This window comes from Anomaloglossus baeobatrachus, chromosome 11 (genome assembly GCF_048569485.1).
Source record: "Anomaloglossus baeobatrachus isolate aAnoBae1 chromosome 11, aAnoBae1.hap1, whole genome shotgun sequence".
In the NCBI taxonomy this organism is placed as follows: Eukaryota; Metazoa; Chordata; class Amphibia; order Anura; family Aromobatidae; genus Anomaloglossus; species Anomaloglossus baeobatrachus.
In genome coordinates, this window is record NC_134363.1 from 120339265 (window position 1) to 120353937 (window position 14673).

General features: G+C 45.6%; 1 protein-coding gene across 1 annotated transcript in view; it reads right to left on the reverse strand.

The window, feature by feature from the left end:
- TREH (trehalase) overlaps window positions 1–14673 on the reverse strand; it is a 133874-nt gene that overhangs the window by 13286 nt on the left and 105915 nt on the right. Inside the window, exons 8-13 of the mRNA XM_075329302.1 lie at window positions 14070–14186; window positions 13867–13989; window positions 10362–10411; window positions 10091–10279; window positions 8277–8494; window positions 4317–4428 (exon numbers count right to left, since the gene is read on the reverse strand). Of these exons, the coding sequence (XP_075185417.1) occupies window positions 4317–4428; window positions 8277–8494; window positions 10091–10279; window positions 10362–10411; window positions 13867–13989; window positions 14070–14186 (809 nt within the window). The remainder of the gene's footprint in view (window positions 1–4316; window positions 4429–8276; window positions 8495–10090; window positions 10280–10361; window positions 10412–13866; window positions 13990–14069; window positions 14187–14673) is intronic.

Below are 14673 nucleotides of genomic sequence, written 5' to 3' on the forward strand. Positions count from 1 at the left end.
CCATGCAGGGTGCAGGACCCTAGGGAAGATCACACTCCAAGTTGGTTTTCCAGAATCTGCCAGGACAGGGAGGTTTCAAGCTTCCCTGGCCACAAAGAGCCCGAAAACAAAGTGCCAGAGAGGATCCGGGGCCATTGAGGAACCGCGGCACCTGCAAATAGTGACACTAGTACTACTCGAGATGAACTGGGGTCCGCAAGTAGTTTTAAGCCACGGGGATCTGACACACAAGGCGCTATATGGAAGGGCCCACCGTGCATAACACCAGACTGACCTCCAAAGGAATTCGGGTTCAACAGATCCCATTACAGTGAGTGACCAGTACTACCCGGGCGAGCTTCACAAAGAGTGAGTAAAGATACCTGGAAACACAGAATCTGACTCAGACTCATTACCGGCACCGCCGCCCTGCACCTTGGCGTTAAAGGCCTTCGCCATCACTACTCCCCTCATCATCCTCCCCGGGGCCCACTCCACCTGTGGGGAGCAACACCATCTCAGCTGCTATTACCATCCGCCCCAGAGGACAGCGACAGCAGCGGCGGCTAATCTCTGGCCGCGTACCACAGGTGGCCTCACGACAATCTTCGTACTACAATCCCCATCATCTTCCCTCCTTATTGATGTACACCTCGGGGCACGAAGCCGGGCAGGCCACCGTGACATCCCAGATCATCACACCGGCCCCGGCGAAGAGTAAACTCAGGTACGAGATCCCGTCCATGATTCCCCCTGCCCTCTGGGTGCTACAGATGCATATGTGGCGCCCCTGAGGCTCCAGTCACTACAGAGGTACTGCACCTCAGCCAGAGGTGTGGTATCCCAGGAGGAGGTCACAAGTTGTTGCACACATACACACATACACTCTTAATTTAACGACACTCCATTAGGCCGTGGTTACGGCAAGTTGAACCTTAAGGGAAGCACAGTCCTGAAGCCAGTCTGGAGGTGGGGTTTAGTTAGTGGGAGCAGACTGTAAAACGTGAGTCAGTCAGGAAGTGGACACGGAGGAGAAAGGTCCTGGGGTCTGGAGCTGGATCAGCTCGTCCCAGGATCAGGGAAGAAGGAGTCTCAGAACCACAGGAAGTGCACTATACACCCATGGGCTCTCATCCACAGCCGGTATACCGGTGTGGAGGGACTTGGCCGCAAAGGGGATCGGTCCCTCAACTAGTGGAGAACTACAAGGCTCAGCTAGCAAACCAGAGGCTAAGGTTACTGTAAGTACCAAAGCCACATCCACACACATCCAGTGAAATGGTGACCAAATAGGACCAAGGGACAAGGCAAAAAGCCACCCACAAGAGGAATCCATGGACACTGGCTCGGGGCTCTGTGTGTGAGGTGTGGGGCAGGCGGGAGAGGCCAGTGCAGGAAGACGACCAGAGAAGGAACACAGAAGGGTGTACCGGCTAGGGCCCATCACAGCAGGACTCAGCACGCCAAGGGCAGTACTTGACCAGCTGTGCTAACCTGTAACTCTTAAGAGCAAAGACCTTGTGACTGCATTCCTGTGTTGCTCAGTTATTGCCTGCGCCTCCGGCCCTGCACCCCGCCATTGCATTTCAACATCATAGACATTGTCCCCATCGACAGCCCTGGGGCCCAACTCTGCCTGTGGAGAGCTATACCAACTCAGCTACATCACCACCAACCCCCAAGGAACTGAATAGCAGCGGCGGCACCTATCTTGCCGCATACCACAGGTAGCATCACAAACTTTTATCCCCTGTAAATAATCCCCACCACCAATTTAAAACAACACGGCCGGGGTCACGGAACCGGGCCCTGTCGCCGTGACATCCACCCAGGCCAGAACCACGGCCAGGTAACGAGTTCCCCCAGGCCCCAGTGGGGCGTGTCACAAACAGCATGGTGTGTGAGGCTCTCCATAGCTCAGTAACCCGGGGTCGTCATAATGAAGTCCCAGGGTTAGCATGGCAGCGATCGAGTCCCTGTGATCGCATTATAGTGTAATACTATTGTATGTTTTGAGGATTTCGATAGCGTTAGGGCAATGACAGCCAGAGACGAGTTTGTGGTACAAGATGTTTTTATGATATGTAACCACGGTAGATACACAACGGAAATACACAGTATAACAAACACAAACAAATACCTTTCTGAAACGGAGCGAAGGGGATTCCCGGGGCCACGCACCGGACTCCCCCAGGGAGACCACCAGAGCGAACCCCTATACAGGGACTGTCCGGCAATCAACCCCGGAAGGCCTAAATGCGGTGCAGCCGGGACACAAGGGGCAAGCGGTAAAGTCCAGAAGTGTCCGTACGGAATGAAAGTCCAGAATGGTTATGAACCGGAAGAAACCGGGCAGACGTGCTGACAAAAGACGGCAGACGGAGTCCGGGCACAGTTTGAAGAAACCGGGTATGGTCCAGAGTCGGTCGGTAGATTTCCAGGAGGATCCAAAGGTAATCAAGTAGCAGCAGCAGCAAAGCAGGAGCACACAGCAAGCAGTATACTCAGGCACTGGACTAAGCTTAGAGGCGGCCTTTTAAGCAGCTGGACAGGAAGTAGGGCAACAGAACACAAAACTCCATGTTAACCGAGGGCAAGCTTTTTCAAAAGAGGACTGGAAAACCCGGAAACCTGACATATAGGGACCCAATCGCCAGGGAGAGGTAAGCGATTCCTCTCCTTGCCTCCTGAATCCCGCAATCACATTGATTGCGGCAGTTAGGAAGTAAAACTGCCGGGAGTGGCACGGGCACTGCTTCCGGGAGTGAGAGCCAGATCCCAGCTGTAACATCAGCCAGATACCCGGCGGCGATCACGGGGTACAGCGTAGGAACCCCCGCAATCGCCATGACAAATAAAAGCACAAAAAAAGCAGGAAAAAACGTGCAAACACAATAAAAAGGCACATTTTTTCAGCTGCTTTTTTTCCTGCTAAAACATGCTTTATGTGCAGAAAAAATCATACAAAAAAGCAACATGCACATGGTGTGCACACATAGCCTAAAGGGTGCTTTACACGCTGCGACATCGCTAACAATACATCGTCGGGGTCACGGTGTTTGTGATGCACATCCGGCGCCGTTAGCGACATCGCAGCGTGTGACACGTACGAGTGACCTTCAGCGATCCCAAGGTAAAAATCATTGTTTTTGGAGTGGTCGTTCCAAAACCAAATATCGTTGTTTGGGCACTAGCGATGTTGTTCCTCGTTCCTGCGGCATCACACATCGCTATGTGTGACACCGCAGGAACGACAAACATCTCCTTACCTGCGTCCACCGGCAATGCGGAAGGAAGGAGGTGGGCGGGATGTTACGTCCCGCTCATCTCCGCCCCTCCACTTCTATTGGCCGGCCGCTTAGTGACACCGCAGTGACGTCACTATGACGCTGAACGCACCTCCCCCTTGAGAGAGGGATTGTTCGGCGGTCACAGCAACGTCGCTGACCAGGCATGTGCGTGTGACGCTATGTAGCGATAATGTTCGCTACGGCAGCGATCACCACGTCACACGTACGACGGGGGCGGGTGCTATCGCGCACGACATCGCTAGCAATCGCTGGCGATGTCGCAACGTGTAAAGCACCCTTTAGAGTAAATCTAGTCCTTTTTGACCTGGTGACATTTCCTGTTGAAATTACAGCCCCCCTTCCCGCTAACCTATGGTGGTTTACATTAGTGTTCCTCAGCCAGTAACTCTGGGGCGACATGTGGATAATGACTCCCCAGATGTACGTCATCAGTAGCATCAGGGCTGTCTGAACATTACTTGGTACTAAAAACCATATCACTGTGAACAGTAGTGTACAGGTGATCACACAGGGTGGATACACTATGGATTTTACATTCTCCTGATGAAAGATCCACAGTCTAAGATTTTATCTAAAAAAAAATCTGCAGTGTAAATTGACCTGCGGTACAGATTATAAAGCGACAATGGAATTTATGCTCAGGATTTCCCTTGCGGATTTCACTCTTTGCAACACAACTGGTGTAATCGGTGGAACACCTGCAGCGTTCTGTTCACTCTTCTCTCTATTTTTAACAAGTTCTTATTTTTTATTAACATTACTTTAATTACATTTGTTGTAAATGCTTTGTAAGAGTGAAACCAGACCATGCGGCCGTACATGTGTTCACAAACCATGTCCACCCCTTGCAAACCTCGTGGGTAGGACTGATATGCAAACACGCATTAAGCCGTACTGTCTGGTTCCACCCTCAGTTGGGATCCCCAGAAACACCTGTGAATGGCACAAAACTATCCAACATTTATAAATTCATCAATCATCTCAAAAATTGCACATAATTTGTTTTACATCTAAAGTGCTCCTCACCTTCAATGACTATATGCTGTAAAGGAGGCCAGGCATTTGGAAAATCCCACTGCTCACCAGAGTCTTTTAAGGAAGTTGGAAGTCCATTCTGATATGATAGCGCTTTACTTTTCTGTCAAAATTCATTAGTACGTTTTAGCTTAAATACATGGAAAAAAAAAACACATTTAAAAAAAAAGGGTTGAACAACTCGAAAGCTCAATAATTTTAAGGGGAGAGCATGTCAGTCACATGGAGGTCCCACGACCTTCCCCGACTCAGTCGCTCAGCCTATGAAGAATTTTCAGAGAACAAGCCTCATAGGCTACAACAGCAGCCACCACTAGATCTCACGCTGCGCTCCGCGAGGACCGCTGGCGGTAATGACGAGCGGTGATATCATGAAGTTACCACAGCACCCGGGTCACACAGAAGGTAGAATAAGAGCAGACTGCAGTGACAAGCAGTGACATCATGAGATTACCACAGTTCACAGCTCTCGTGCTACCTTCTGTGAGACCCGGCAGTGGTGACCCTTCCAGCCTATGAAGCTTGTTCTTTGAACGCTCTTCATAGGCTTGGCGACTGAGTCACGGAATGTCGTGGGACCTCCATGTGGACTACATCAGCGCTGTTTGGGGTTCTTTTGAGAATAAATTAGTAAACAAGGGACTGTGACCTGTCTATTTCTTGAATTCTCTCTTGTTATGTCTTTTTTGTTCACTGGTGTGGACTATGTCATGGGTTTTTTTTAACAAACTGGGATAGAGTCGGGGTATGTTTTTGTATGTTTGTTTGTGAGTTTTTTTCTCTTTACATCTACTGGGTTAGTAATGGGGGTGTCTGATAGACTACCTATCCATTACAACACCATGGCTTAATGCCAGCTGACATTACACAGTTGGCATAAACTGCACAAGTATGTGTCAATTGCCACCATACCAGAGCAATCTGGAAAAGCCGGATAAAGCGCTAGAATTGGTGCATCCAATGGATGCACCACTTCTGGGGTAGCTGCGGGCTGCTATTTTTAGGCTGGGAAAGGCCAAATAACCATGGGCCTTCCCACTCTAATAATACCAGCCCCCAACTGTCTGCTGTACCTTGGCTGGTTATGAAAAATGGGGGGACCACACATTTTTTTAATTGATTTAATTAATTTAAAACATTAGCATGGGATCCGTTCTAATTTTCATAACCAGCCAAGGTACAGCAGACAGCTGGGGGTTGCAATCCACAACTTCTGCTTTACCTATTTTCAAAAATTGGGGGGACCCTATATCATTTTTTTCCTTTAATTATTTATTTTTTTGGCAAAATAGCTGTACAAGTTATGTAGCTATCTAGCATTTATCTATCTTTGCATATATATTACACATAAAAAATACATTCATTTCAGTATCATCCGTTTTTTTCTGATACGTGTCACAAGGATGCCATCCTTGTGCTGTATGTATTTCATCTGTGCTGCCAGAAAAAACGGACATATCCCCGGATGGACACGCACACGCACGTGGCTCACACAGACTCACGGTCCATGTGAAAGCACTAAAGGGTGCTTTATACGCTGCAACATCGCTATCGATATATCATCAGGGTCACGTCGTTAGTAACGCACATCCGGCGCCGTTAGCAACATCGCAGCGTGTGACACCAAGGAGCGACGATCAACGATCGCAAAAGCGTCAAAAATCGTTGATCGTTGACACGTCGCTCCTTTTCATAATATCGTTGGTGGTGCATGCCGCTGGTTGTTCGTCATTCCTGCGGCGTCACACATCGCTATGTGTGACACTGCAGGAACGACGAACATCTCCTTACCTGCGTCCACCGGCAATGCGGAAGGAAGGAGATGGGCGGCATGTTCCGGCTGCTCATCTCCACCCCTCCTCTGCTATTGGGCGGCCGCTTAGTGATGCCGCAGTGACGTCACTATGACGTTGAACAAACCTCCCCCTTGAAGGAGGGATTGTTCGGCGGTCACAGCGACGTCGCTAAAAAGGTATGTGCATGTGACGCTGCCGTAGCGATAATGTTCACTACAACAGCGATCACCAAATGTCGCACGAACGATGGGGGCAGGTGCTATCGCGCACGACATTGCTAGCTATCGCTAGTGATGTCGCAGCGTGTAAAGCATCCTTAAGGTGTGAAAATGACACCATACCAGAGAAACGGATGTGTGAAAGAGGCTTTAGGTAAAGATGGCTGTCTGTGACTGTGGTCAAAGAAAACAGGATAAGGTCAGCTATAGTTCTGGAGATTTCTCACTCACCTTATACAGTCATATGAAAAAGTTTGGGCACCCCTATTAAAGTTAACCTTTTTTCTTTATAACATTTTGGGTTTTTGCAACAGCTATTTCAGTTTCATATATCTAATAACTGATGGACTGAGTAATATTTCTGGATTGAAATGAGGTTTATTGTACTAACAGAAAATGTGCAATCCGCATTTAAACAAAATTTGACCGGTGCAAAAGTATGGGCACCCTTATCAATTTCTTGATTTGAACACTCCTAACTACTTTTTACTGAGTTACTAAAGCAAATTGGTTTTGTAACCTCATTGAGCTTTGAACTTCATAGGCAGGTGTATCCAATCATGAGAAAAGGTATTTAAGGTGGCCACTTGCAAGTTGTTCTCCTATTTGAATCTCCTATGAAGAGTGGCATCATGGGCTCCTCAAAACAACTCTCAAATGATCTGAAAACAGAGATTATTCAACATAGTTGTTCAGGGGAAGGATACAAAAAGTTGTCTCAGAGATTTAAACTGTCAGTTTCCACTGTGAGGAACATAGTAAGGAAATGGAAGAGCACAGGTACAGTTCTTGTTAAGCCCAGAAGTGGCAGGCCAAGAAAAATATCAGAAAGGCAGAGAAGAAGAATGGTGAGAACAGTCAAGGACAATCCACAGACCACCTCCAAAGACCTGCAGCATCATCTTGATGCAGATGGTGTCAATGTGCATCGGTCAACAATACAGCGCACGTTGCACAAGGAGAAGCTGTATGGGAGAGTGATGCGAAAGAAGCCGTTTCTGCAAGCACGCCACAAAGAGTCGCCTGAGGTATGCAAAAGCACATTTGGACAAGTCAGTTACATTTTGGAAGAAGGTCCTGTGGACTGATGAAACAAAGATTGAGTTGTTTGGTCATACAAAAAGGCGTTATGCATGGAGGCAAAAAACACGGCATTACAAGAAAAGCACTTGCTACCCACAGTAAAATTTGGTGGAGGTTCCATCATGCTTTGGGGCTGTGCGGCCAATGCCGGCATCGGGAATCTTGTTAAAGTTGAGGGTCGCATGGATTCAACTCAGTATCAGCAGATTCTTGACAATAATGTGCAAGAATCAGTGACGAAGTTGAAGTTACGCAGGGGATGGATATTTCAGCAAGACAATGATCCAAAACACTGCTCCAAATCTACTCAGGCATTCATGCAGAGGAACAATTACAATGATCTGGAATGGCCATCCCTGTCCCCAGACCTGAATATCATTGAACATCTGTGGGATGATTTGAAGCGTGCTGTCCATGCTCGGCGACCATCAAACTTAACTGAACTGGAATTGTTTTGTAAACAGGAATGGTCAAATATACCTTCATCCAGGATCCAGGAACTCATTAAAAGCTACAGGAAGCGACTAGAGGCTGTGATTTTTGCAAAAGGAGGATCTACAAAATATTAATGTCACTTTTATGTTGAGGTGCCCATACTTATGCACCCGTTAAATTTTGTTTAAATGCGGATTGGACATTTTCTGTTAGTACAATAAACCTCATTTCAATCCAGAAATATTACTCAGTCCATTAGTTATTAGAGATATGAAACTGAAATAGCTGTTGCAAAAGCCCAAATTGTTATAAAGAAAAAAGGTTAACATTAATAGGGGTGCCCAAACTTTTTCATATGACTGTATAGAGCGCATTATAAAGTTCAATACATCAATATTAATAGAAGAAAATTAACAAACCTCCAAATAGGAGACAGCTTTCTCTACAACTGCAGTGTCTGTATAACATGAAGCCCAAAGTGGAGCCAAGTTAGTTGGGTAGAAGTTTTGATTTCTACGAGCATCATTTATATAATAGTCCAGCCAGATCCCCAGAGTCTCATCCCACAGAACAGCCTGTACAGCCTCAAGCCGCTTGTCCAGAGCAGATGAAAATGTAGATGCCTTATCAGGCATACCTATGGTAAAGTACAGAAAATAAAGGATGCAGTTATACATGGGACAGAAATGATAGGTATGTAAATTTCCCAGATAATCCAGGGTATTGCTTCTTAGATAGATTATAGGTAAAAACAGCATATAAATGTGCTCGCCACTCAGCCCAACTTGAGTTTCGCCTGATCAGCTTAGTCTGGGGCAACGTCAATAGTGAGAATCTCAAATCAAACAAGAGTGCCAAGCACTTTTCTACATGCTGTTTTTTTAAAAAAAATTCTATCTAAGAAGCTAGCTCCTGTGTGATATGGGAAACCTGAATACAGCTTCTATTTATATAAAGCCTGTTTGATTCTGAATAACATTTCCCAGCAATTCAGGACATATAAGCTAAGTTCTAAACCTGCGCGGTGTTTATAAATAGTTATGTGGCTTACTTTGGGTGTGTTTGCAGGCAGTATAAGGCCACGTGCACACATTGAGAATTTGGTGAGTTTTTTACCTCAGTATTTGTAAGACAAAACCAGGAGTGGAAGAATCAGAGGAAAAGAATAATATAAATACGGGCACCACTTCTGTATTTTTTATCCACTCCTGGTTTGGGGTTACAAATTCAGAGGTAAAAACTCACCAAATATGCAACGTGTGCACGTGGCCTAATACTGTCATGTGATGTTTGGCTTTACACACACCTGCTGGCACAGCGTCGTCAGACACTGTTCACACCACAGAGTCTGACAAGCAACCTGAGGCTTCTGGAGTGTTCAGCCTGAGCCAGGCATCGGCCGGTTCAGGTTCACTGGTCTTCAGCTCTGCAGGAGTTAATTCTTGCAGACTTGTGAGCAGGACCTAAAAGCTCAAGTTCCTAATTGTCACGTTCAGTTGTCTCCTCCCTGTTTAAAGCCTGGCTTTTTTACAGTATGTGCCATTGATAGCTTCAGCATAAACTCCAGCAATCCCAGTCTTGCTGGTTATCCTGTAAATGGTGATCTGTGTTGCGAAATGGTGTGAACGTTCCCCTGTTGTGCGCTATTTTCTTCCCATTTTCTTTATTCCCCTGTACACATATTGTCTCTTTTTTTGTGTTTGAGTGCAGTGTGTACGAGTTTCTGTTCTCCGTTGTCCGTGTCGTTTTGTGGGGTTTTGTCATTGTGTTTTCCGGCTCGCCGCAAGGAGGAGTAAGATCTGGGCTCGGACAGGAGTTAGGGTCACGCTGGGGGCTCGGACCTGACTACCATTAAGCTTACCTTTGAGATATGGGACAGCGCAGGTTCGCAAGTCAGGGCCAGGATAGGGGCCCCTGTCCTGTCATTACATACCCTGTGACAAATACTAACTGTGGTTCTGATATGTTTTTAGTGACTTGGTGTTACAAATTGCTTTTCCCAAAACCATTGTTAAGAAAAATCTCATTTGTCGCCTGTCTTGATAAAGGAAAGCTAATGAATGTACAAAGTACACTACCATGTAAGTTATAGAGTGTTCAATAATCCTCATCATTTCATCTTATTTGAACACTGGTATACATAGTAATTCATAAACCATTACCCTCAGCCCCAATGTCATTTTACACAGTCATCAATTCAGGTATTGGCTCTTAAGGTTTGAAGGTTTCTCACCTAGATCATTGTAGAATTTAGCCATTAATCTCTCAACCCGACACAGGATGGCATTAAGGTCCGCAGGAATCACTTCATTGGTTTTTGTGTCTAGCAGACTGTTTGTAGAACCATAGAACCAACGTGACGAGAAATCCCAACCGGACTCAGCCGCTGCTTTTAGCTCTGAATATAATAGCTGTTTTGCATCTGAAGAAAAACAATGAATTGGTGACAATGTAAGAATATGACGATCCAGATATAATAGAAGGCAATCTAAAAAGTGTCCTACCAGGTGTGAGAGTTTCAGCCAGCTCATAATCTTTAGAATAGGACTCGGGCCTAAAAATAAAAAAAAAGTAGAACTGGAGTTTAGCTTAGACTAATTTCAATGATCTAATTGTTAGCATGTCTCTAACAAGTCAATAAAACAGATATGATAGCCAGTATCATGTTCCATGATGGGATCCAACTCACCTAAGAGTTTGTATTTTCTTTCCTACATCAATGGCTATGAAAAATTATCATTTTTTCAATATATTTACATGTTTCAGCAAATAAGTTTAGTGTCCTGATTGAGTGAGATGACTCTATTAAAGCGGACAACCAGGATAGTTGCTGAATGTAAGATCTCTTGGGTCTGCCCGATCATGAGAATGGAAGTCCACCTCCATGCGTGACCACCTCTCCATTCAATGTCTATGTTAACAATTATCAGATATACCCACTACCACTCAACGGAGTGGTGGCAATGAATGCACACTAATACTTTGGGGGTCTGACCACCTAAATGTTAAGGTCATTCTGCAGTACTATGTGATTATATCCTAACATGAGTAAACTCGCAGTATCTTAAGCTTATTTCATAAATTGAATTTTTTCAGAAGCACATAAAAATCTAAATGAGATACATGAAAAAGAACACTGATCAAAATTAGAGAACACTTTCAGATACCTGCAAGAGATCAGTGTTAATCTGGTACCTGGTGCTAATTTCCTTAATTATCTGACAAACCCTATGCAACTGGCAGCCTAAAGGTCCAGTCACACTAAGCAACTTACCAGCGATCCCAACAACGATAGGGATCGCTGGTAAGTTGCTAGGAGGTTGCTGGTGAGATGTCACACTGCGACGCTCCAGCGATCCCACCAGCAACCTGACCTGGCAGGGATCGCTGGAGCGTCGCTACACAAGTTGCTGGTGAGCTCACCAGCAACCAGTGACCAGCCCCCAGCGCCGCGTGGAAGATGCTGCGCTTGGTAACTAAGGTAAATATCGGGTAACCAACCCGATATTTACCTTGGTTACCACCGCACAGAGCTACACGTGCAGGGAGCAGCGCACACTGAGCGCTGGCTCCCTGCTCTCCTAGTTACAGCACACATCGGGTTAATTAACCCGATGTGTGCTGCAGCTACATGTGCACAGAGCAGGGAGCAGCGCACAATGCTTAGCGCTGGCTCCTTGCTCTCCTAGTTACAGCACACATCGGGTTAATTAACCTGATGTGTGCTGCAGCTAAATGTGCACAGAGCAGGGAGCAGCGCACAATGCTTAGCGCTGGCTCCTTGCTCTCCTAGTTACAGCACACATCGGGTTAATTAACCTGATGTGTGCTGCAGCTAAATGTGCACAGAGCAGGGAGCAGCGCACAATGCTTAGCGCTGGCTCCTTGCTCTCCTAGTTACAGCACACATCGGGTTAATTAACCTGATGTGTGCTGCAGCTAAATGTGCACAGAGCAGGGAGCAGCGCACAATGCTTAGCGCTGGCTCCCTGCTCTCCTAGTTACAGCACACATCGGGTTAATTAACCTGATGTGTGCTGCAGCTAAATGTGCACAGAGCAGGGAGCAGCGCACAATGCTTAGCGCTGGCTCCTTGCTCTCCTAGTTACAGCACACATCGGGTTAATTAACCCGATGTGTGCTGCAGCTACATGTGCACAGAGCAGGAGCCGGCACTGACAGTGAGAGGGAGGAGGCTGGTAACAAAGGTAAATATCGGGTAACCAAGGACAGGGCTTCTTGGTTACCCGATGTTTACATTGGTTACCAGCCTCCGCAGAAGCCGGCTCCTGCTCCTGCACATTTAGTTGTTGCTGTCTCGCTGTCACACACAGCGATCTGTGCTTCACAGCGGGACAGCAACAACTAAAAAATGGCCCAGGACATTCAGCAACAACCAACGACCTCACAGCAGGGGCCAGGTTGTTGCTGGATGTCACACACAGCAACATCGCTAGCAACCTCACAAAAGTTGTTCGTTAGCAACGATGTTGCTAGCGATGTTGCTTAGTGTGACGGGGCCTTAACTTTCCAGTTTGCACTGACTTTGCAAAAATGGTATGCCATTCCAAAGTGACTGAAACCCTTTGGCATCAGGTTGTCCAGATGAAAGCCAAAGGGGTGACACTATCAGACATGGCAAGAGAAGTTGGTCATTCCAACTCTGTGATTTCAAGAATATTGCAACTTTACAACATCACAAACTCTTTCAAGTCCCCCAAGAAGGCTGGTCGCCCTCAAAAAACAAGTGCAAGAGAGGACAGGACAATGCGAAGAATCTCCATGGGTAATCGTTTCAACACAGCAGCTGGAATTTCTTGGCAGTTCAGCACTGAATAGGGTAAGGATCTGTCTCATCATACAGTGTCACGACGTTTAAGAGTATTTGGACTGAAAGCCCACTCTGGAGTGACCAAACCTCTCATTAGCAGAAAATCAAAAGGCTTCACTCACCATTGGTGAGGAGCATATTGTGAGGAGAAGTGATCCACAGTTCATTTTAGTGGTGAAAGCAAGTTTAAGTAAAACATGTTTGTTGACAAACTGGGGAAAGACTGAACCCAAAGTGTGTTGAGAAGTCAGTGAAAGGTGGTGGAGGCAGTGTCATGGTTTGGGGAATGTTTTCTGCAGCAGGAGTTGGATCTCTCATACAGCTACATGGCAGAGTGAATGCAAGTGTGTATCAGAACCTTCTTCAACAACACGTGGTTCCTTATTTGCATTCATCACTCAATCAGCCAGCAATTATCATGCAGGACAATGCCCCCGTCACACAGCAAAACAGGTAAAGCAGCTCCTTGAAACTGAAAATATAAAAACAATGAAATGGTCACCCCACAGTCCTGATCTAAACCCAATAGAAAACCCCTTGGTGACAAAGTGATGGCCAAGAAACCCGCAACAGTCAAAGAACTGTGGAAGAGACTGGAATAAGAGTGGACCAAAATCACACCAGAGCAGTGTGAGAGACTAGTGATATCCTGTGGCTGTAGATATGCTGGAGTCATACAAAGCAAAGGCCAGTACACGTCCTACTGATCGGTGACTGTTGTTACCTTCAGAAAATTTACTGAAAATCTTTCTCTGTGCTACAGTCATTGCTGTTCTCTAATTATCATCATCACGTTTTGGACAAAATAAAGGTTTTATGTTGCTAAACTTTGGATCTTTTGTAAAACACTGTTCTAGTGGCATGGTGCACCCCTTACACAAAACCTTCAAATGTTCATCAATGTAGATTACATTATTTCTGAAAAAAGCAAGTGATCATACGTTATTCTCTAATTTTTATCTCCAGTGTATTTCCGCAAACCACTATCCCGGTGGGAAAGTGACAGATGTTGTTCATGGCATAAGCTCGCAGAGTTGCCCAATTCCAACATTGGAAAAAGGGCTTTTATAACAGACAACCCCTCTCTTGTGATCAATCATAATCCTAGTAGATGTGCATGATTTTTGCTTCCACTGAAAACCATTGAATTTCATATGTAGACTCCTGCATCAGCCTACCTTGGCCCCCCTGCCGGTACATAATAGCGATTTAGTGTGTAGTTCTTTCCATTCTGTTCCACTGAAATACTCCGTTTTGTCATCCAAAAATTGTACTCTTTTTCCAAAATGTTGATGTTATTCCTTAGAGAGAAGAAAAGTGTTGTGTTATTAGTGTTAATAATCAGATTGCAGACTAGCCGGCAGATACGTGACGTCACTACCTGAGAAAGGTCTCATTATTGCGAGCGGCCATGTAGCTTTCCATCATCAAGGTGAGGAATGGTGGTTGGCTCCTGTTCAGATAATAAACCCTGCCTCCATTGGGGATAAAGCCATAACTGTTTGGTCAATAAGAGAACATGTCTTAGGGTTTATTTCCATTTTTATTATAACCTACCAGTCTGTTATATATGTGTAAAAAATGTCACCTGCTATAAATGCCACTGTCCTCCTGAATCTGGCATTGCTTATTTTTTGTTCCCTTGTCTCTCCATTACTGAGATATGGCCCCCTCTTCACTATATATAAATCTATTTGTTATTAGCCAAGTGGGCGTGGACCTCATTATGCCTCCCACAAAGAAAAGGTATGTTTACACCCACTTGACTAAAGAAAGTATGAGATTTACATACAACGAAGAAAATGGCATATTTCAGGAATGGAGAGGTGCATTTAAACCAGGTAGAAAAATTACATATTTATGACAAGTGACAGGTCCTCTTGAATTATTACACAGGTGATGTTGTGTTTTGTTCAAAAGTCACTCATTTTTCACAACTTGCAAGGGAATATTTTCTTTTATGAATCTGAAGAGCTCCAAATTTC